Source organism: Equus caballus, chromosome 14 (assembly GCF_041296265.1).
Source record: "Equus caballus isolate H_3958 breed thoroughbred chromosome 14, TB-T2T, whole genome shotgun sequence".
In the NCBI taxonomy this organism is placed as follows: domain Eukaryota; kingdom Metazoa; phylum Chordata; class Mammalia; order Perissodactyla; family Equidae; genus Equus; species Equus caballus.
Window position 1 is genome coordinate 17,675,557 of NC_091697.1, and position 20,920 is coordinate 17,696,476.

At 60.8% G+C, this 20,920-nt stretch overlaps 1 protein-coding gene across 6 annotated transcripts in view; it reads left to right on the top strand.

Moving 5' to 3' along the window:
- The window catches only part of FLT4 (fms related receptor tyrosine kinase 4), a 40,087-nt gene that overhangs the window by 6,731 nt on the left and 12,436 nt on the right, over positions 1-20,920 (top strand). For 2 of the 6 annotated variants that reach the window (XM_023617000.2, XM_023617001.2), the window contains exons 2-22: positions 6,978-7,074; positions 7,716-7,960; positions 8,148-8,260; positions 8,382-8,544; positions 8,738-8,877; positions 9,198-9,366; positions 9,683-9,800; positions 12,838-12,992; positions 13,080-13,242; positions 14,698-14,824; positions 15,915-16,023; positions 16,958-17,320; positions 17,611-17,757; positions 17,857-17,988; positions 18,147-18,253; positions 18,555-18,690; positions 19,143-19,247; positions 19,590-19,703; positions 19,908-19,996; positions 20,103-20,253; positions 20,702-20,796. In XM_023617000.2, the coding sequence (XP_023472768.2) occupies positions 6,978-7,074; positions 7,716-7,960; positions 8,148-8,260; positions 8,382-8,544; positions 8,738-8,877; positions 9,198-9,366; positions 9,683-9,800; positions 12,838-12,992; positions 13,080-13,242; positions 14,698-14,824; positions 15,915-16,023; positions 16,958-17,320; positions 17,611-17,757; positions 17,857-17,988; positions 18,147-18,253; positions 18,555-18,690; positions 19,143-19,247; positions 19,590-19,703; positions 19,908-19,996; positions 20,103-20,253; positions 20,702-20,796 (3,038 nt within the window). The remainder of the gene's footprint in view (positions 1-6,977; positions 7,075-7,715; positions 7,961-8,147; positions 8,261-8,381; positions 8,545-8,737; positions 8,878-9,197; positions 9,367-9,682; positions 9,801-12,837; positions 12,993-13,079; positions 13,243-14,697; positions 14,825-15,914; positions 16,024-16,957; positions 17,321-17,610; positions 17,758-17,856; positions 17,989-18,146; positions 18,254-18,554; positions 18,691-19,142; positions 19,248-19,589; positions 19,704-19,907; positions 19,997-20,102; positions 20,254-20,701; positions 20,797-20,920) is intronic. The other 4 variants (XM_070233696.1, XM_070233695.1, XM_070233694.1 and 1 more) reach the window with 2 other exon arrangements.

Here is a 20,920-nt window from a genome sequence, read left to right on the forward strand (position 1 = left end):
GTGACCACGGCACAGGGTCACAGTAAGAGGCAACAGCTGTGACACGCACAGCACTCAGCAGGCAGGTGACAGCAAAGGGCTCAGTGTGCATGAGCCAGCAACAGTTTATTTTTACCATGATTCCTGATGTGATATTATTTTATTTGTCATGTGTGGCTCCTGGTAATCCTGGGGACAGTTGTCATTTCACAAGTGGGAAGACTGGGGCTCAGAGGGAGGAAGGGACTTGCCCAAGGTCATACAGCCAGAGAGTGGCATTGTGGGACTTGCAGCCGGCCTCAGGGGGCTCCAGGCACACCCAGAAGAGCCCCTCCCACCCCAGCCATGTCATTCCTGCAGGGTAGGGGGTGTGGGACTGACGGCCTCTTGACCGGCCCTTGACCTCTGGGGGCATAGAGGCTGCCAGCGAAGTCGTGGGGGACTCTAGGACAGAACACCCCTGCACCTCCTGCCACGTCTCTGCATAGGCCTGGCCCCAAGAGTAAAGGGAGAAGGCCCTGGAGCAAGTCTCCCCTACTCTACAGCCCTGGGACAGGGCCACCAAGACCCCAAGCCCAGCCTCACCTGGCTGCTGCCCCACATGCTTTCCACTCAGCTTGCCCCCAGTCTGCAGCCACAGGCCTGGCCTCTGCTGCCTCTGTCCTCCTGAGCACAGGTGCTAAGGAGAGTGTGGGTCAGACTGGCAGGACTGCCACACAGCCCTGTTGCCTCAGGGTGACCACAACAGAGCCTGCAGGAAGGACTTGTCAAGTGCAGGGGCTCTCTTGCTACACTCTGCCAGAGCATGGAGGGGCACCCCTGAACTCCCCGACCATCAGGACGTCATCCCTGGGTCGACTGTGCTGGACCTGGGGACAGAGCCATAAGCCAATGACATCCTGGCCCCCAGGAGCCAGTTGATGACACAAACACTCCCCTTGCGGTGGGTCAGGGCCAGGGTGAAGCGATACCCTCAGCCTCAGGGCTTGAGCAGGCTGCACAGGCCTGAGCAGGAGCAACAGTTCACCAGCATGGAAAGCAGGGAAGGACAAAGGACAAGTCTGAGCCTGGGGAGGGAGGTGGGTGATGGCTTGGTGTGCTCAGCAGCTGGACACTAGCCGTGGCAGGAGCCTTGCGAGTGAAGCTGGCCAGGAGGGCGGGGCCTGTGGGGGGGCACCACCCTGGAGGCCAGGCCAATGGCGTGCACCACTCCAGATGGGCAAATGGAGCCAGTGAAGGTATCCTCAGGCCACAATGCCCCTCTGGGCTGAGGACAGATTGGAGGCCAGGAAAGAGGCTATTGGGTAGCAGGGAGGCAGGGAGGCCAGCAGTCCAGGTGACAATGGGAAAGAAAGGGATGGAGGGATGTGAGGTCTGGGCCCCAGACAGGGTCAGGCCTGGACTTGGCCAGACTTGGGCTCCTGCACAGCTACCCAGCCACCACTGCTGGGGGACCTGGAGCCTCAGTTTCCTCATTGCTGACTGTGCTCATGATCCCTCCCTCTCTCCCTGGCTGTTGTGAGAGTCTGAGGCAGTGACTACCAGGCCGTGCCTAACCCGTGGGGCTTCCCTCCCCTCCTGTCCACCCCTCACTGGGCCCCGTGTGTGCTGCTCCCACAGTCAGCCACCGGAGGCTGACGCCAGGGTCCCTGAGGCCCAAGGCTGCTGACAACAGAGAGAAGAGGAGGTGTGTGCTTTGGCCTCGCTGACCTCAGCCCGGCGCCTGCCCTGACACTCTGCTGCAGGCTAGGGGGCCGGGGCTGTGGGCCAGGGGAAGGAAGAAGCCAGTTCCGGGGCCAGGAACAGGAAGGCAGGGGGGAGTGCGGCAGAGGCCAGGATGACAGCGCTTCCTGCTGCGAAAGGAAGGACAGCAGGGACAGACAACAACCAGGCAGGAAGGATGCGCCTTGTTCCGAGCTACAGGTGGGGGCTGGGCAGCATGGAGCCTCTGGGCATGGAGCCCTCCTGCCTGAATCTGCCCCAGCCTCTGAGCAGCATGGGGTACACGCCGTCACCAGGGAGCCTGACCTGTGAAACTGGGAACAGCTTTTCAAAGGAATGGCAGGATCTGACACACTTCCAACCCAAAGGAAGACGTCAGAGGTCTTTTTAGCCAGCCAGTCAGCCATCCACCCACCCATCAGTCCATCTACCCATCCACCCGTCTTTCTTTCCTTCCTTCCATCTCTGTCCATCCTCCATCCATCCGTCCATCCACCCATCCTTCCATCCATCCCTCCATCTGTCCATCGTTTTATTCATCTCCCTGTCTGTCTGTCCTTCCATCTAGCCATCCTTCCTTCCATCTAGCCATCCATCCATCCATCCTCTGTCTGTCTGTTGTCCACTTGTCCTTCCATCTAACCATACATCCACTCATCCTTCCATCCCTCTATCCATCTGTCTGTCCATCCAGCTAGCCATCCTTCCATCCATCCAACACTGGAGCTCAGCATTGGTAATGTGGACCTCTGGTGTCTGTGGGGTGGCCAAGCGCAATGGCAGCTGGATACTTAAGGCCCAAGTTGAAAGATGGGGTCTGGGCAGGAGGTAGAGATTTTGCAGGTATCTGGACACTTAGGAGAAAGACCAGTGGAGAAGAGAGAGCAAGGAGTGACAATGTTTGGTGGTGGGCAGAGGGGAAGGAGGAAGATGGGGGAGAGAGAGCTCACAGAAGGCAGCAGAGAAGGTAACAGCTCTGCTCCCTGCCCTCGAGCGCCCATTGGTCCTGCAGCATGGAGGTCACGGGAAGCCCTGATCAGCAGCTCCGTGAAGCGGAGGAGGGGGCTTCACCTCAGTGGGTAGAGGAGAAGCACAGTGGGCAGAGCTCTTGCTATGAAGTGGAGTAGGAAAGGGGACAGTGCCTGGAAGGGAATATGGGGTCAAGGAGTTGGGGGTTTTGTTTATAAGATAGGAGATGATTCCACAGAGAAAGACTAGTGATCAAAAAAGAAAGGAATTGTCTGCAGGAGTCAGGTCCAGGGAGTTGGGATCCCTGGCAGGATGGAGGGCTTGGCCTTGGGAGCAGGAATGTCAGAGGGTTTCCAGGGCCCAGGCTGGGAGCATGGGGTTTGGATGTGGGAAGATGAGGTGTCTCCATTGGATGGCTTTGGGAGGGAGGAGGGAATGCCCTGAACTGCAACCCAAGGGCCCATGTAATGTCTGCCAACAGGAAAAAAAACGGAGGCAGCAGCGTGGGGCTGGGGCTGTGTCTGTAGCACTGCACCGCTGAGGGACATGGTGGCGCTGCAGGGGTGGGGATGGCGGGTGAGAGGCAAAGGAACAATCAGAATGATGGGCCATGAGCTGCAGGCCACACTGTGCCAGGTCAGGGGTGAGGGCAGGGATTGGGGGCGGGGGGTGGTCCCCGGACTGAATTTTGATGAAGCTGAAGGACTTAGCAGTGATGGGATAAGGGCACCTAGCAAGAGGCAGAGGAGATGGGGACAGAGAAGTGCAAGAAGATAGGCAGTGAGTGATGGTGCAGCTGCTGGTGAGGACCAGGTCCAGGGTGTTCCCAGGAAGTGAGGGGCTGAGGGCAGACGGGGGAGGACAGTAGAGACGGGGACTGCAAAGGCCAGGGTGCTGGCGAGTCCTCCATGTGGATGTTGCAGTCATGGAGAACGGCCTGAGTTGGGGTGGAAGAGGTTGGAGAGCCGGGAGCAGAGAATGAGGGGAAGTGACCAGGACAGCAGCTGATGGTAGCTTTAGTGGGTAGTGCCCTCAGAGAAGGGGAGGTAGCCACGAGGAGTTGTCCGATGCCTGGCATGTTCGGTGTCCCCAGAAGGCCAGGTTTCAGTTCCAACAGGAAGAAGGGAGGAGGACAGTGAGGTCTACAGTGAAGTTTGCTGCCCAGTGGAAGTGAACAAAGGAAGAGGGGGCACTGGGGCAAGTCAGGACATGTGGCAACAAAGGAGAGGCTCACACAGAAGGGTAAAAGGGTTGGCAAGCATGATGGATGGTCCTCCTGTTTCGTACAGTGATGTGGATGCTTCTTGTGGTGGTGTGGCAGCCTGTAGAGAGGAAGCTCCTACAGTCTCCATTTCCCATCCACCCACCCACCCACCCACTCATACGTCCACCAACCCACCCATCCATTCATTCCTCTGATCCCCCCTCATCCATCCTACCATTCGTGAATCCACCCCCTCAATCTTTGGTGTTCATCTCCTCTGCACTGGGCTCAGGAAGATGAATAAAATGCAGCCTCTGTTCAGCTATGACCAGAAAACCACAATTCAGTATGATAAGTGTTCTAAGCAGGAGCCCCAAGGAGCCCAAGTCTAACACTGCCTGAGTAATGGTGACTGCTCCCTAGGGAAGGGACTCATGAACTAGACCCTAAAGAGGGAGTTCCGTGGGAGGAGAGAAGTTCAAATGTCCTGGGCAAAGAGATAAGGAAGGCAAAGATTTCAAGATGTGAAAAGCCTGGCACTTTGGGATGATGGTGAGAGGTCCATGCCTCTCAGAGATGCGTCAGGATTTGAAGCTGGAGAGAAGGGGAGTAGACAGAGGGAGAGGCCTGGTGTGCCATGTTTTATCTTGGAAGCAAAGGAGAGCCATCCAAGGAAGCTGCGCTGATGTCTGCCACAGCTCCATAGCTGAGGGTGCCAGATGTGCACCCCAGGGAAGAGGACTTTCAGCCTCCAGGGGGCCCATGGGCAACACCACAGGCCTCGCTGTGAGGCATGCACAGGCCCAGGGCTGGTGGGTGCTGGCTACCACACCTCTGCTCTGGTGCCCACTCACTGATCTCAAGCCTGACCCCTGACTGGTCCATGCAAAAGCCCGTTCTTACATCTCCCGCAGGTCCAAACCCAAGCCTACCTTCTTCTGTAGTTCGAGGCCAGCTGTCTGCCTGGATGGCTTTATTCACTTCCCTCTGCTGGAAAATCCTACTTCTCCCTCAAGGTCCAGCTCAGAGGTGCCCTCCTAGGGATTCCTTCCGGCCTCCCACCGCCCAAGGGGAGCCTCCTCCCAGGGAGCTCCCTCCAGCCCTGGTGAGGCTGCCTCCTCCTGTGGCACCGAGCTGTCTCCCCAGCAACCCCAAGGGTGTGCAGTGGGGGCTGCAGAGTGCCCAGGCCCTGCTGGTGTGCCTGGAGGGCTGGGCACCCACCTGGCAAGGAGTGGACCTGCGGGCAGAGCCCACATGGAGAAGGCCCCTGGGGACAGAGCCCAGGGCTGCCTTTCCACCTTGGGGCCAGGGCAGGGCCACCAGCCTGAGTACTAGGAGGGGGCCCACCCAGTTCAGGCTAAGGAGGGATCTTGCAGCGGTCACAGCAGCTGGCCAGGCGAGGGCTGCCTTCTGAGGGTGGCAGCACAATCTGGCTGGAGGGCCTCAGTTTTCCTGTCTGTACAATAGGACTAGATGCTCAGGGAGAGTCTTCTACCTCTGACCCATGTTATTGTGGTACCTCGAAGGGTTTGGCCAGCAGGGAGAGACAGGAGGGGGGACCTGATCCTGGCTGCTGGCTGTGTTGTCCTCCTGATGCCAAGATGAGCTCTTGGTGTGCAGAGTTTGCTGCCCAGGTGCCATCTCCTAGGGCAGCTTGGGGTCAGGGTGGTGTAGTACCTTGGCAGCCCACCTTAAGCACTTTGTCTACAACATGTGTGATATACAGCTTTTAGAAATCATGTATTTTATAATTTTTTTAAGTTGAGAATCACAGATGGGAGCTTTTAGTGCCTTGGTAAGTTAAAGATTAAAGATGAGGGAAGAACCAATGACGATGACGGGTCCCAGGCTTTGCCTCCCCATTGGCTGCCAGGGCAGGACTCTGGGCCCAGGGAGCTGGGCTGGGGAGGGCAGAGGAGCCGGACCTGTGGGACTGGAGGAGGCTGGTCCTGGGGCAAGAGAGTGGGTTGTACCCCCCCAGGAGAACAGGGACTTGGGGGGAGGGACAGGACGCAGCCCTGGGCCCCCAGCCACACAGTCCTCTCTTCCTGTTGTCTCAGGATGGTCCTGGCAGGATGCATCTGCCAGAGTTCCAGGTCCAGACCTCCCCCGAGGCCTGCTCCCACCCCCACCAGGGTCCCACACATGCACAAGGCCATGTGCACGCACACACTTACATGTCAAAAATATACACTGGCATGCACACACAAAGCCACACACCATCACTCTCACACCAGCCCCACAAACACAGGATTCCAAGCCCACAGATACAGACGCTCACAACAGAGACCACACCTATTGACACGTGCATACATGCACACACACGCATACATACACACACACACATGTGCACGTATTGACACACACTCATGCACCATCCTGCTGGGAGAAGGATGGTGGGCAAGGAGCTGTGTGGGCAGCAGGCCAGGGTCCTGGAGGGCCTCAGGAGGCTTTTCCACCAAGCCAGGCAAAGTTATTTCTGTGTTTGGGGACGAGCCCTGTGGGAAGAATGGGGAGGTTGAGGAAGGGGGGGCCTGGAGGAGGTGGGGCAGCCAGGGGTCGCTGGTGGAGCCAAGGACACCGAGGTGGACTCCATGAGACCTGGGAGAGGGCAAGTTCGCAATTCTGGTCACAAGAGGGCAGAATTTCAGGGGTAAACAGATGCCATCGGTTCTGATGTCTGGGGAGGGTCTTTGCTGCACAAGCCCGCCTCACAGGTAGTGACCGTGTCTGCAGGTCAGGAGGAGGGCCATCACGCAGACATGTGGGGTCGCCATGCCAAGGTGAAGCACTCCAGGCCACCCCAGTGTAGATCGAGCCCTGTGGTCTCCCATCGCCTTCATGCGGGCAGCTCAGCTCATGTGGGGCCAGAGGTCAGGGTTCTGTGCACGCCTGGGTCAGGGCTCACTTGGGGCTGGGGCTGATCTGCAGCCAGAGGCAGGGGGCAGGGGGCAAGGGTCAGCATGAGGTGGAGGTTCCCAGTTGTCTTGGAGCGTTGTCGGTGCTGCTCAGGCCCATGGGCAGGGAAGGCCCATCAGGGCCGATCAGCATCGTCATGTGAACTCACAGCCCAGCACCACGCTAACCGTGTCTCCCACCCCAGGCCTGGCGAGTGGCTACTCCATGACCCCCCCGGCCCTAAACATCACGGAGGAAACGTACGTCATTGACTCCAGTGACAGCCTGTCCATCTCCTGCAGGTACTTGGCCCCCTGTCAGGGAAGCAGGGGCCTGGGTCCCTCCCATCTGGCAGGCCAAGGAGGCAGGAGATGGTGGCCGAGGACCCACGTAGCAGCCCCTCCCCAGGGCAGAGGCCTCAAGGCTTAGGGGGGCTCCCAGGGAGCCTGGGTGTGGGTGCCTGGAGGGCAGACCATCCCCTGTGCTGCAGACAAGGCACCTGCACCCACCCCTTGTCATTCCACATGGACCACTGATCAGTCGCACTGCACCCACCCCTAGGCTACCCGACACTGACCCCAGGCCACCCCTCACTAGCCAGGTCATCTGCACTGACCCCAGATCACTCAGTAGACCTTGGGTCACCCCACACTGACCCTACGTCACCCACACGGGCCCCAGAGATGGTGTCCTCCCTGCAGCCCCAGCTGTGATCCGAGGCCTGGGCTTCTCTGCAGGCCATCCTGCCACACACAGGCCCAGGAGCCAGGCAGAGGCCCAGGGGCTCAGGGAGCGCTCCCTCTGGGCTGGGTCCACAGTGTGTGCACAAATGCTGGGCTGTCTTGACCTCCAGATGAGACAAGCTCTGGGCAAGGCTTGGCCCCCAAGGGAGGCTCTGGGGTTGCAGCTGGGGCCCCTCTTGACCTCCCATGTCCTGTGCCAGGGGGCAGCACCCTCTCGAGTGGGCCTGGCCAGGGGCTCAGGACGCACCAGCCACAGAGGATAAGGACAGCGAGGACACGGGGGTCGTGCGAGACTGCGAGGGCACGGACGCCAGGCCCTACTGCAAAGTGCTGCTGCTGCGTGAGGCCCGTGCCAACAACACAGGCTGCTACCGCTGCTACTACAAGTACATCAAGGCCCGCATCGAGGGCACCACTGCGGCCAGCACCTACGTGTTCGTGAGAGGTGAGGGCCCCACCCACTCCCACAGCTGCCAGGAAGCAAGCACAGGGCCTGGGCTCCCAGAGGAACGGCTGGCACCTGTACCCCCACTCCTGGCCTGCTGACCCCATGGGGCCACCCTGCCACCCAACCTGGGCAGAGGCCCCCTGATCCCTGGCTGCTTCTGGCACAACTTTCCCCCTCCTCTCAGACTTGGAGCAGCCGTTCATCAACAAGCCAGACACGCTCCTGGTCAACAGGAAGGACTCCATGTGGGTCCCCTGCCTGGTGTCCATCCCCGGCCTCAACGTCACACTGCGCTCGGTACAACCATATCCCCACCCCACCCCGGGATTGGGCCCTCCTCTCCCCACCCTGGAAAGGCGCCACTGGTGTGGCCAGGAGGAAGGGAGTTGCCAGGCCCTGACGGCTACCTGTCCTGCAGCAAAGCTCAGCTCTGCGGCCTGATGGGCAGGATGTGGTGTGGGATGACCGCCGGGGCATGAGGGTCCCGACGCCACTGCTGCGTGACGCCCTGTACCTGCAGTGTGAGACCACCTGGGGCGGCCAGGCCTTCCTTTCCAATCCCTTCCTCGTGCACATCACAGGTAGGGGCCGCCCAGGGTGAGGGAGGAGGTTCTGGGAGGAGGACTGCAGGAAGAGGATGGGGACCCCAGTTCCCAGGAATGGGGCAGTAGGTGCCACATAGGTGCCACGGCTGGTCTCAGTGGGCGCCCTGTGCCCTGCACTCTGTGCACCATCCTGTGAGGGGCGTGGGGGTCACTGTGCATATGTCACCAGGCAACGAGCTCTATGACATCCAGCTGTTCCCCAAGAAGTCGCTGGAGCTACTGGTTGGGGAGAAGCTGGTCCTGAACTGCACCGTGTGGGCCGAGTTCAACTCCGGCGTTACCTTCGACTGGGACTATCCAGGAAAGCAGGTAAGTCAGCAGCCCTGCCAGGGGCTGGGCTCGCACTGTCCCCAGGAGTCCCCATCACTGCCCACACCTGTCCTGTGTCCACACTCACTGTCCATGCCCGCCCTGGCTGGGCACACACTGGCCTCTGTGTAGAGAACGTGCAGACCCAGCAGCCCCAGGAGCCCCAGTCTGATGGGGGAATTTTCCTACCCAAAGGAAAACTCGGTCTGGGTCCGAGGCTTCTGGAGCCACTACTGGCTGGGCTGGGGTGTGTGCATTTGGTGGTCAGTTCTGCCAGAGCCCACCTGCTCTGACCCTGGGCTTCCTCTGGGCGCGGGCAGGCAGAGCGGGGTAAGTGGGTGCCAGAGCGGCGCTCCCAGCAGACTCACACAGAGCTCTCCAGCATCCTGACCATCCACAACGTCAGCCAGCACGACCTGGGTCCGTACGTGTGTGAGGCCAACAACGGCATCCAGCGATTCCGGGAGAGCACCGAGGTCATTGTGCACGGTACGGCCTGAGGTCAGGTGGTCGTGTCCAGCATGGCCTGGGCTGGGTCAGCGTCAGTCATCCAGCCTGGGGAATAAGGGTCCTTATGCAGCAGGAGCCCCAGGGTCAGAGGTTATGGTACACCCGAGCAGTGTGGAGTCCAGCCAGAGGGAAGGGAGGGCCATGAGTGGATGGCCTGCCCTGTTCCCACACCCCAGAGGGCAGGACAGGCCCTAGTGTGCAGAAATCTGGCTGCTGGAGGTGGCGAGGAATCCCTGGGTGGTGGTGTGTTAGTGACACCTGCCTTGGCTTTACACTGATGCCTCCCATCTGGCAGAAAAGCCCTTCATCAGCGTCGAGTGGCTCAAGGGTCCTGTCCTGGAGGCCACAGCAGGAGACGAGCTGGTGAAGCTGCCCGTGAAGCTGGCAGCGTACCCCCCGCCGGAATTCCAGTGGTACCTCCCTGGCTCCTGCCCCTCCACTACCCAGGCTCAGCAGGACGGCCCACAGGGAGGGGAGGGCAGCGTCTTCCTCATCAGGCCTGTGCCCCGAGACCCCATGGGGACCCATCCCCCCCAGTCAGGACCTGCACCCTGACCCCGTGGGGACCAGTTCCTGCATCTGGGCCTCCTCCCCAAGATCCCGGGTAGGGAGCCCCTCTGAAGACACTAAGGAATGTGCATATCATGCATCATTTCAGCCAGGGGGAAAGTTGGCCTGGGATGCTACTAAACTGTGAAAGGGTGTAAACCGGGCCTCTGCTCATGTGTGGGTGTGGTGGGCTATATCTAACTGCTTCCTGCATCTGCTCACCATCTCTGAGGGCCCTGCCAGCTGGAAGGTGTCAGGGAGGTCTGGCCTGCCCCACAGCAATGGCCAGGTTTCCTAGGCCTCCCACCTAACAAGCTGCCACCCCCAGGACTCTCCTAACCAGAAATTCAGACATGCCACAGGGGTTCCACAAACCGTCAAGGAGCCAGGCCCTGCCTGGGCCTGAGCTGTGTGGCAGTGAGCGAGCGCTCCCAGGAGGTCTGTGGGCTGGTCTGTGACCTGAGAGTAAGGCCTCTACTGTGGTGCTGAGGGTCAGTGAGGGGTCCCTCAGTGGTGGCTCCGCCCTTGCTGGGTGCTCCCCAAGAGCTCAGGAAGACATAGCACCCACCACACACCCTCAGGCCATCTGAGTGGTCCATGTGGCCCAACCCTGGGACTTCACACTGTAGCCTGACCCCCATGGTACAGATGAGGAAACAGGCCAGGAAAGAGGAAGGGCATTCCCATCTGAGCCCCAAGCCTCCTGGGAGGGGCCTTGCTCCATCCTTTCCCAGCTGGCCAGAGGAGCCTCACCCTTCCCAGCCTGAGCCATCTCTCTCCAGTCAAGCTGACATTTCTGAAAGCCTGATGCTGGCCAAGCAGAGGCCCCACACGTTCTTAGCTGGAACCCCAACGCACTGGCAGTAGGCTGGAAGCAGGCTTCTCCTGGGAAGGTCCCAGGATGCCCTGGTCCTGGTCCTGGTATGATGCTAACCTCTGAGGCTACAGACTTCGGGGTCCATTGGGGCACCTGATGTGGGACCAGGGCCATTGGGGCAGGGTCCTGAAGGGCGCTGATGCAGCCTGGAGCCTTCCTCACAGGTGTGGCCTCCTGGAGACACCTGGGGTCCTGTCCCTGCCCTCCGAGGCCGGCAAGACTGACCCTGCTCTGGGCAGCTGGCCAGCTCTGCTGTAGCTGGGGTCCAGCGCAGGCTAGATCCTTAGGCAGCTGGCTACTTCTCACTGTTCCCATCCCACCCGGCCTTTCTCTTCTCACTTGGCCAACACCTGCCTCCAAAAAGTGCTCAGCTGGCCCCACTGTCTACCCAAGACACCTGCCCCAGGGCACTAGTGGTCACCACAGCCCCACGGGGGCCCTCTCTTCTGGGTCATCATGTGAGGATTATGAGTAAGTGAATGGATGGAGATCTAGTGGACAGACAGGTGAGCTGGTCCTGAGCTGCACAGCACCCTCAGTGTGTCCAGCGCGGTGCTGACACCAAATGCCGCATCTTGGTTAGACCTCAAAACCCCTCTGAGATGGTGTGTTTTGTGCCCCTTGTTTTTGGAGGAGGACACCGGGGCTTGGGGTGGTGACTGGGTTTGCCTGAGATCACAGGTGCTGCAGGCTCAGGATCCTGCACCAAAGCCCAGCAGTCTGCACAGCCTCGTGTGTGCCCTGCCCTGCTTGCGACCCTAGGCAGGCCACATCCCTCCCGGTCCTGGGGCGGCTGTGGTGTCAAGGTGGAGAGCCATGCCCCTGCATCCCCTCACTGTTGGCCTCTGCCCGAGGGCAGTGTACCTCTTGGCACCTCTCTGGCCCAGGAAAGGCGCCTGCCTCCGGGAGGACCATTTCCAGGCAGTCCAGAGCTCAGGTTGCCAAGGGAGCTGCCTGAGACATTCCCAGCTCAGGACTGGGGAGGAGCCACCCTTTGGGGTATGAGGCATCCATTTACTTGCACATGCAGCAAACATGCATTGAACCCCTACACATGCTAGGTGCCACTGTGTGTAGGGGACAGTCCCTGCCCTCATGGGGCTCACAGCTCAGAGTGGGGAGATGGACAGTCAGCAGACGTGTATGAAAACCCACATGCAGATGGGCAGGCACAGGTCCCAGGACCAGGAGCAGGTCACAAGGCTTCTCTGATGAGTGGGTGTTTGAATGTAGGAGCGAGGAAGCCATGCAGCTGTCTAGAGGACCGAGTATCCAAGCAGGGGGAACAGTGAGCGCACAGACCCCCTGTGGGGCTGGGGGACAGTGAGGAAGCCACATGTCTAGAGAGCTCCTGGAAGGGCAGAGCCGGGGTCAGAGAGCAAGGCAGGGCCTGCCCCTTGGGGCTAGGGTCCAGGCTGTGCCCCATGGGACTACACCTCCACTGCCTCATGGCACATACCACCCGAAGCCTGTGAGAAAGAGACCAGGCCCACTGGCACTGCAGTGGGTGTCTGAGGCCAAAGCCCAGCTGGGTTGGAGGAGCCAGAGACCAGGAAGGTGGGCAGGACCCTCCTGAGGCCCTGGGCTGGGCCTCTGAGCCTGGCTACAGAAGGCTGGCCCCAGCCACCAGCGGGCCAGAAAGAAGGCAGCCCCACTGTGCAGTAACTCCTTACTCGTGGAAAGACCACAGGGCTGTAGGGGAGGCAGATGTGTGCTGCAGACCTCCAGGCGTTCCTGGGCCTGCCTCTCTTGTGCGACCAGGCAGGCGGAGCCTGGAGACACTCCTATACCCTTTAGGCCATCTGCATCCCAGACCTGTGTCGCTGCACCCCTACTCCTCTGCTGCCCTTCCCAGCAGCCTCCTGGTCTGGTCCAGGGGGGACCCTCTTGTTTTGGCACAAGGACTCTTCCTGCCTCCCAACAGTATATTCCAGTTCTAGGGACTGGGGTTTGTCAGGGAAGGAGTGCCAGGATAGGGCTGGGGTGGGATCCACGCGGCCCCCTGAACTCCCTTCCTGGGCCAGGTACAAGGACAGAAAGGCAGTGTCCGGGCGCCACAGTCCCCATGCGCTGGTGCTCAAGGAGGTAACGGAGGCCAGTGCAGGCATCTACACCCTCGCCCTGTGGAACTCCGCGGCTGGCCTGAGGCGCAACATCAGCCTGGAGCTGGTGGTGAACGGTAGGGGTGGGCAGGATGGGAGAGGGGAGAGTGGGCAGCAGGTATGGTGGTGGGGCTGGCTGATCAGCTGTCTGCCTCTGCCCCCAGTGCCTCCCCACATCCACGAGAAGGAGACCTCCTCCCCCAGCATCTACTCCCGCCACAGTCGCCAGGCCCTCACTTGTACTGCCTACGGGGTGCCCCCCCCACTCAGCATCCAGTGGCACTGGCGGCCGTGGACACCCTGCAAGACCTTCGCCCAGCGCAGCCTGTGAGTGTGGCTCCAGCCTGCCCTCCCCTATTTCCCAGCCCCAGCCTCAGCCGTGACCCCCATTCACTGCCTGCACCCGTCTCCAGAGCCCTGCTCTAAACTTGAACCCTATCATGATTCAACTGTAGCCAATCCCTGACCTCACCCCCACTGAACAAGGCTCAGACCCTCCCTTGTATCAGTCAGGCCAGGCTGGACACTGGAGATGGTCCAGCCCCCACCCACCTCCCTGGAGAGCAAAGCCCCCCAGACATATAATTGCATCATCCCAAGAGGACCGTGGGATGTGCCTCTGGGCACCAAGGAGGGCACCTCCCACCAGTGGGCGAACAGGGCTAGTTTTAGAGACTTTCCTGAGCCACACACAGCACGCAGCCACGCTCGTCAGCTCATTGGTGCGGCGCTCACAATGACCCCTTAGAGAGAAGGAAACTGAGGTCAGAGAAGGGCTGTGGCTTTCCCAAGGTCACGGCTGTAAGCAGCGGAGCCTGCCCAACTGCTGGGCTACACTCCCCTACCTGAGCCGGTGCCAGGAGGACAGACGGGCTGGGAGAACGCTCAGGGCAGAGACAATGTGGACAAGGAGTGGCTAGGAGAGGAGGGCGCTGAGGTGGGCAGTGGTCTGGAAGGCACTGGGGAGCCAGTGCAGGGCACTGAGCAGGGGAGTGGTGGGTCGGATTTGCCATTTAGCAGGAGATCTTTGTGGGCAGAGTGGAGCGTCACAGGCTGGGGTGGGATGGTAGCCGAGAACCCAGGCAGGAGACAGAACAGGCAGAGGGGCTGTGGCCCAGGCGTGGTCAGTGGGGAGGCTCAGTAGGGTGCCCTGTGGGCCTGGGCCAGCCAGCAACATCCAAGGCTCGTGAGAGATTCTTCTAGACCACGAGGCTGCAGGCTACAGCCGGAACCTCCAAAATTGCTTCCCTCTGATGCTCTACCATCCTGCTCTGTACCAACAGACAACACCCTGAGGGCCCAAGACCCCCATCCCAGTGGGAGACCAAAGGTGCCAGGATCCAAGCCTGCCTTGCAGGGGTGGGAGGGGCCTGCAGCTCTGGAATTGGGGTTAGAGAGACAGGGCAAGAGGGCTTCCCCTGGTGACATGAAGATCTTTGCAGGAAGGGGCATGTGTGAGGGGGGGATGGTGGCACAGCAGGCTGGAGGATGACCACAGAGCCATGGGTGTGTGCTGCTCTGCGAGCACAGCCCTGGCCTCCTGGGGAAGGCTGTGTCTGACAGCCCATGCAGGATGGGTTGTGAACCCTGAGCATAAAGGGTGGGAGACAGTGTTCCAGAAACAAAGCCATGGTCCCCTTCACTCACCCTGGCCCGAGGGCCAGCCTTACCAACCACAGTGTGAGAAGATGACCCTGAGTATGACAAAGGCTCCATCCCTGCCCCCAGTGAGGCCCTCCCTGCCCAAATCCCTCACCTGTGCTTGCCCATCCTGGTCCCCAGCAGCCGGCGGCAGCAGCGAGACCGCATGCCACAGTGCCGAGACTGGAGGGAGGTGACCACACAGGACGCTGTGAACCCCATAGAAAGCCTGGACACCTGGACCGAGTTTGTGGAGGGGAAGAATAAGGTCCGGACCTGCTGTGCCATTGAGTGGCCGAGGAGAAGGAGAAGGGGGTGGGAGGGGCCTCTTCTGTCCTTTTCTGTTTCTACCAGGCCTGCAGAGTTCTGGGGACAGCACATGAGTCAGTGGCCTTTCTGCAGTGTCCCCTGCCTGCATGTTGATGGGGGGGCCAGACCTCCAGCTGCTTCCCAGATAAGGAAGCTGAGATTCAAGGCCGCCTAGCCAGGCCATGGGTCCCGGCTGCCCACAGGCCCCAGGGCCAGCAGGCTCAGGGCTGGGGGCCAGCCAAGTCCCCACCAAAGACTACGGAGCAACCGGCCCAGCCTGGGGGCAATGCCTAGAGGAGGCCAGGCGGGGGAGGGGACTGAACAAAGGCACCCACTTCCTACAGTCACTTCCTGTTTTCCTACACACCTCCAGAGCCTCTTCCTGTTCCAGGCCTGGCCAGGAAGTGCCCGGCTTCGGGTGGGGTGGGGGGAGTGGGGGGGGGGTCTTTGGATGGTAGGCAGGGCCTATGGCCTTCTCTCCTCCCCTGCTTCACAAGCTTCCTACTCCCCCAGGCCAGAGTTCCTCCCCTTGCCACTAACCAGGGTACTGGGACAGGTGCTATGGGCAGCCCTGGGACGAACATGGGCACATCACAATGATCTCACAGTGACCAGCTGCTGGCCTTGGGCCACAGCCTGACCCTTGACGTGACCACAGCCTGAATCCTAACCCTGGCTTAGATGGACCCAGTGCCACCAGGTCCCTATCGCCTCCTCAACATAGCCACCAACTGACTCCATCCATACCCAGAGGTCTTTCTGGCTCTGCCTAATGCCACCCTTTGACCTCAGCCATCTCTGATGCCAGCTATCCATAGTGCTGTCCCTTGACTTTTCTGGGGAGCCACCTCTCTCTGCTGCCCAAGGGTCTCCCCTTTTCTTCCCTGCCTCATCATTCCTGGCCCCATCTCTGAGTTCTGGTCATCTCCAGCCTGGAGCCTCAGTTTCCCCCATTACTCTGGTGGGCACAGTGACCTCCATGCAGAAAGGGGGGTCCAGGTGGGGGAACTTGGGCATGAAATGGATCCTAGTGTCTGTGCTCTGCCCAGACGGTGAGCAAGCTGGTGATCCAAGATGCCAACGTGTCTGCCATGTACAAATGTGTGGTCTTCAACAAAGTGGGCCAGGATGAGCGGCTCATCTACTTCTATGTGACCAGTGAGTGACTTGGGCAGGCCTGGGTGGAGGTCAGAAGCCAGGAGGGCACAGGAGGAGAACAGGCTTGGGAAGGGATGATGGACCCAGGTTGGGGCCATTGAGTTTCTGGTGACTGTGGGGCACCCAAGAGATCTAGGGCCCACTGGGCCCCTGGGTCTGGGCGAGAGGAATAGATTTGGAGGTCCTCGGCATACGGACTGAGGTGTTGGTCCACTGGGATAAAGTGCACCCTCTGCCCCAACCCTTGAGGTGCCTCCCACCCCCTCCCCAAACCCTGGATCCCAGCTGGTGGCTGGCTCAAGGGTGCATTTTGCCGTGGGGAGAAGGTCCATAGTTTCCTCAGATTTTCACATGTGTTAGTGACCCCAGGAAAGCTTAGAAGCCCATGAAAGGACAGTCACTGGGCCCAGGCGTGTAGATGAGGTCACCTGTAAGAGGGAGCCAGAGAGAACACTCGGGGATGAGGAGAGGGTCCTACAGGAGCCTGACAAGGAGTGGCCAGAGGGACAGAGGAAGTTGGAAGCAAGGCATTGCCAAAAGCTAATGAAATGAGATTGTTTCAAGGAGAGGTCAGTGGTAGGGTTTGGTCAGCAGTGAGGGAGGACGGTGACTCAGGCACCCCTGTCTGGTGACAAGGAACTCAGTGATGATCCAAGCTCCTGGGAGAGATGGGGCAGCAGCCTGGTGGGGGCTTGACCAGGAGAGAGGGAGAAGAATGTGAGTCACACCCCGAGGGACTGACTTCCTGAGTTGGTCCCTTTGGTTGGTGAGGGGGAGAAGAGGGCTCAGAGGGGTGTCTCTGACCAGATACACGAGATGTGCACCTTGGTTGAGAGCCGAGTGAGTCCAAAGGTCAAGGGGAAAGGGAAGGCCGTCACCTGGGCAGGTGAGGGAGCACTGGCGCAATGTCGCAGTGGCTCCTCCTCCTCCCCAGCCATCCCAGACGGCTTCACCATCGCATCAGAGCCTTCGGAGGATCCCCTGGAGGGCCAGGCAGTGCGCCTGAGCTGCCAGGCGGACAACTACACCTACGAGCATCTGCGCTGGTATCGCCTCAACCTGTCCACGCTGCACGATGCGCACGGGAACCCGCTGCTACTCGACTGCAAGAATGTGCATCTGTTCGCCACGCCGCTGGCCGCCAGCCTGGAGGAGGCGGCGCCCGGGACGCGCCACGCCACGCTCAGCCTGACCATCCCCCGCGTGGCGCCTGAGCACGAAGGAGACTACGTGTGCGAGGTGCAGGACCGGCGCAGCCAAGACAAGCACTGTCATAAGAAGTACCTCTCAGTGCAGGGTGAGGCAGGCAGGGCGGGCGGGGCGGGCGGCGCTTCCCAAGGAGCCTTCCCAGGCGGGCAGCCCAGCGCGCGCCCAGCCGTCCATTCACAGCCCGAGCCTGCAGGAACGGCCCCTCTCCCGATCCCCTCACGGTGGAGGTGCGCAGCCTTCCCCACCTGGCGCTCAAACCCCGACCCTTCCTTCAGCTTCACGCAATCCGTCCCCACCCCCTACTCCTTGGAGGGCCCATCCCAGAGTACCTGCCGCTTTCTGCAGCTTCACTTAGCTCCCTCTCGACCCCGCCCCCAGCCCTGGAAGCCCCGCGGCTCACGCAGAACTTGACAGACCTCCTGGTGAATGTGAGCGACTCCCTGGAGATGCGGTGCCCAGTGGCAGGGGCGCACGTGCCCAGCATCGTGTGGTACAAAGATGAGAGGCTGCTGGAGGAAGAGTCTGGTAGGCAGATGGACCCTGGCGAAGGCTGGGGTCCGGAGGCTGGCAAGGCGAAGGCCCCCAGACCCACCTGACCTTGAACGTCCCCCCAACTCCCGGCAGGAATCGACCTGGCCGACTCAAACCAGAAGCTGAGCATCCAGCGCGTGCGCGAGGAGGACGCAGGCCGCTATCTGTGCAGCGTGTGCAATGCCAAGGGCTGCGTCAACTCCTCCGCCAGTGTGGCCGTAGAAGGTCCGGCTTCTCCCACCTGCCCCTCCCCCACCTCCTGCCCCCACCTGGCGCCTTCTCGTGGCCACCTCACGGCAAGTTGTGCCCACGAGAAGGGGCGCTTGCCGCAGGGTGCACCCTGTCCTCCTCACGCACGCACTAGGCCCTTTCTCCCTACTCAGGCTCCGAGGATAAAGGCAACATGGAGATCGTGATCCTTGTCGGCACCGGGGTCATCGCAGTCTTCTTCTGGGTCCTCCTCCTCCTCATCTTCTGTAACATGAGGAGGGTGAGCACTTCTCCCCCTGCTGAGCCACTCTCCAGCTCCTCATGGGGTCTCTCTCCAACCTGGCCATCCATCAAGATAAGGAATAAGGTCGGGTCCTGGCTTAGCTGGAAGCCCCATCTCTTGGGAAGCCTTCCTGAGCCTTCCATACTGGGTTCTTACGTGACCAGAGGTTGTCTAGGTGGCTGGCTGTCCCCGCCTTGATTGAAAGTCCCTAAGGAGATCCCATCTGTCCTGGGCAAAGTTTTACCCTCTGTGGTATGGCCACATCAATGAACTGCCCTTGCTTCACCTCCACCCCCAGCCAGCTCACGCAGACATCAAGACGGGCTACCTGTCCATCATCATGGACCCTGGGGAGGTGCCTCTGGAGGAGCAGTGTGAATACCTGTCCTATGATGCCAGCCAGTGGGAGTTCCCCCGGGAGCGGCTGCACCTTGGTGAGGCCAGCACCCAGCCTGCCACACTCACCCTGTCCTGTCTGGCAGAGACAGCTTCCGCTGGAGCCTTGAAATCCCTCCATTCTCAGAACGCATGCCAGAAGGTCCCGCCTAGCCCGCACCTGGCCTGACCTGTCCATCTGGGAATGCATCCCCACAGCCATGGCCAGGGCTCCCAGTTCCCAGGCCCCGAGGTCACCTCCTGCTGCTCCGAGCAGGGTGGGCCCATCACACCTGCTGGGAGAGGATGCAGGCCTTCCTGTCTGCCTACCCTCTCCCTCTCTTCCCGCTCAGACTCCCCGTGCTCTTCCTGTTTGGCAGAGGGGCTCTCGATCTTCCTCCCCCTCTTGGGCCTTCCTTCCTTGCCCTCTGCATGGGCTGTCCCTGCTGCCCATCCCTCTCCACCCCTACTCCCATACAGTTCACCTGGAACCCACTCCCTGCCCCCACAGGGAGAGTCCTTGGCCACGGGGCCTTTGGGAAGGTGGTGGAAGCCTCTGCTTTCGGAATCAACAAGGGCAGCGGCTGTGACACCGTGGCGGTGAAGATGCTGAAAGGTGTGGGGCCAGCAGGTCGGGGGGCTGCCGACCTGGTGGGAGCAGCAGCTCCGGGTGGGCTGTTAGGCTGTGGTGCAGCAGGGGAAACTGAGCTTCAGAGCCAGTCTCCCTCAAGGTTCTACAGGGAGTCAGAGCTGGGTCTGAGGCTCAGGTCTGAGTAATACTCCTCAATCTCACCTGAACCCCTGCCAAAGAGGGGCGGGCAGGACGTGCTGCGCCCCCACCGGCAAGAGCACTGGGCATGCCTTAGCTAAGCCAGGGACCTGGGCGGAGGGGCATGCCGGGATTGGGGCCAAGGCAGGGCAGGCCCGGCACCGTGCAAAGCCCCTGTATCCCCTCCAGAGGGCGCCACCGCCAGTGAGCACCGCGCCCTGATGTCGGAGCTCAAGATCCTAATCCACATCGGTAACCACCTCAACGTGGTCAACCTGCTGGGGGCGTGCACCAAGCCCAACGGTGCGGAGCAGAGCGAGGCCCGGGTGGAGGGAGAGGCCCTGGGCCGCACTGGCTCTTTGGGTGGGCAGGGTCAGCTGGGCTTGGAGGGGGCGGGGCAGGGGCAGGGTGAGGCACAGGAAGGGGCATGGAGGGGTGTTGCACAGCGCTTGCCCTCCAGCATGCCCTCGGTCACCAGCTCCCGGCTCCTGCCCTGCCCTGCCCCAGGCCCCCTCATGGTGATCGTGGAGTTCTGCAAGTATGGCAACCTTTCCAACTTCTTGCGCGCCAAGCGGGAGGCCTTCAGCCCCTATGCGGTAGGTGGTCGCTGCTGGTGAGCTGGTGAAGCGCCAAGATGGGCTGGGGCAGTGCCTCTGCCGTGGGTGGTGGGTTGTTCCTCCAACTCGCTTCGTGCATCTGCAGGAGAAATCCCCTGAGCAGCGAAGGCGCTTCCAGGCCATGGTGGAGGGTGCGAGGGCTGACCGGAGGAGACCGGGGAGCAGCGACAGGGCCCTTTTCACGCGACTCTTGATGGGCAAGGGTGGGGCAGGGCGGACCCCTTTGGTTCAAGAAGGTAAGAGCCTGGCTTCCCCTTGCCCAAGATGTCTGTCTGGCGCGATGATGCCTCACGATCAGGATAAGCCAGCCTGGGGCCCTCTGGAGGGGCTTACATGGGGGAGCATGTGATGGGCTCTGCCTTAGGACGGGAGAACACCTCAGGGGCAGTCTTCAGAGACTTTTGACGTTTGGTTTGGGTATCACAGGATGCATGCGAGTTCGCCTTGCAGAAAGTGGGGGAGCAGTCCAGGCAGAAGTAGCACTGCTCTGGGAGTAATTCATGGGTATCGCAGAGAGAGTGGAGGCTGAGGGGCAGCCGAAGGGGCCCACATACTTGTTACGTAGCGCCAGGGACCTCAAGCCCGGCCAGGAGGGATGCTGCCAGGGTTGGGTGAACAAATGCTCTCTTTGGGGTGGGATGGAACAAGGGGTCCCGTCTGAGCCCACCTTGCTCCTTGGTGCAGCAGAGGACCTGTGGCTGAGCCCACTGACCATGGAAGACCTTGTCTGCTACAGCTTCCAGGTGGCCCGAGGGATGGAGTTCCTGGCCTCCCGCAAGGTGACTGCCCCAGCAGGCCCTTCAGGGGAAGAAGGATAGAGACCCACCAGCATGTCAAGGCGTGCTCCATCTTCGCTCTCCCCACAGCACCCTGTGGTTGAGGCAGGTCTCTCCCACTTTGTGG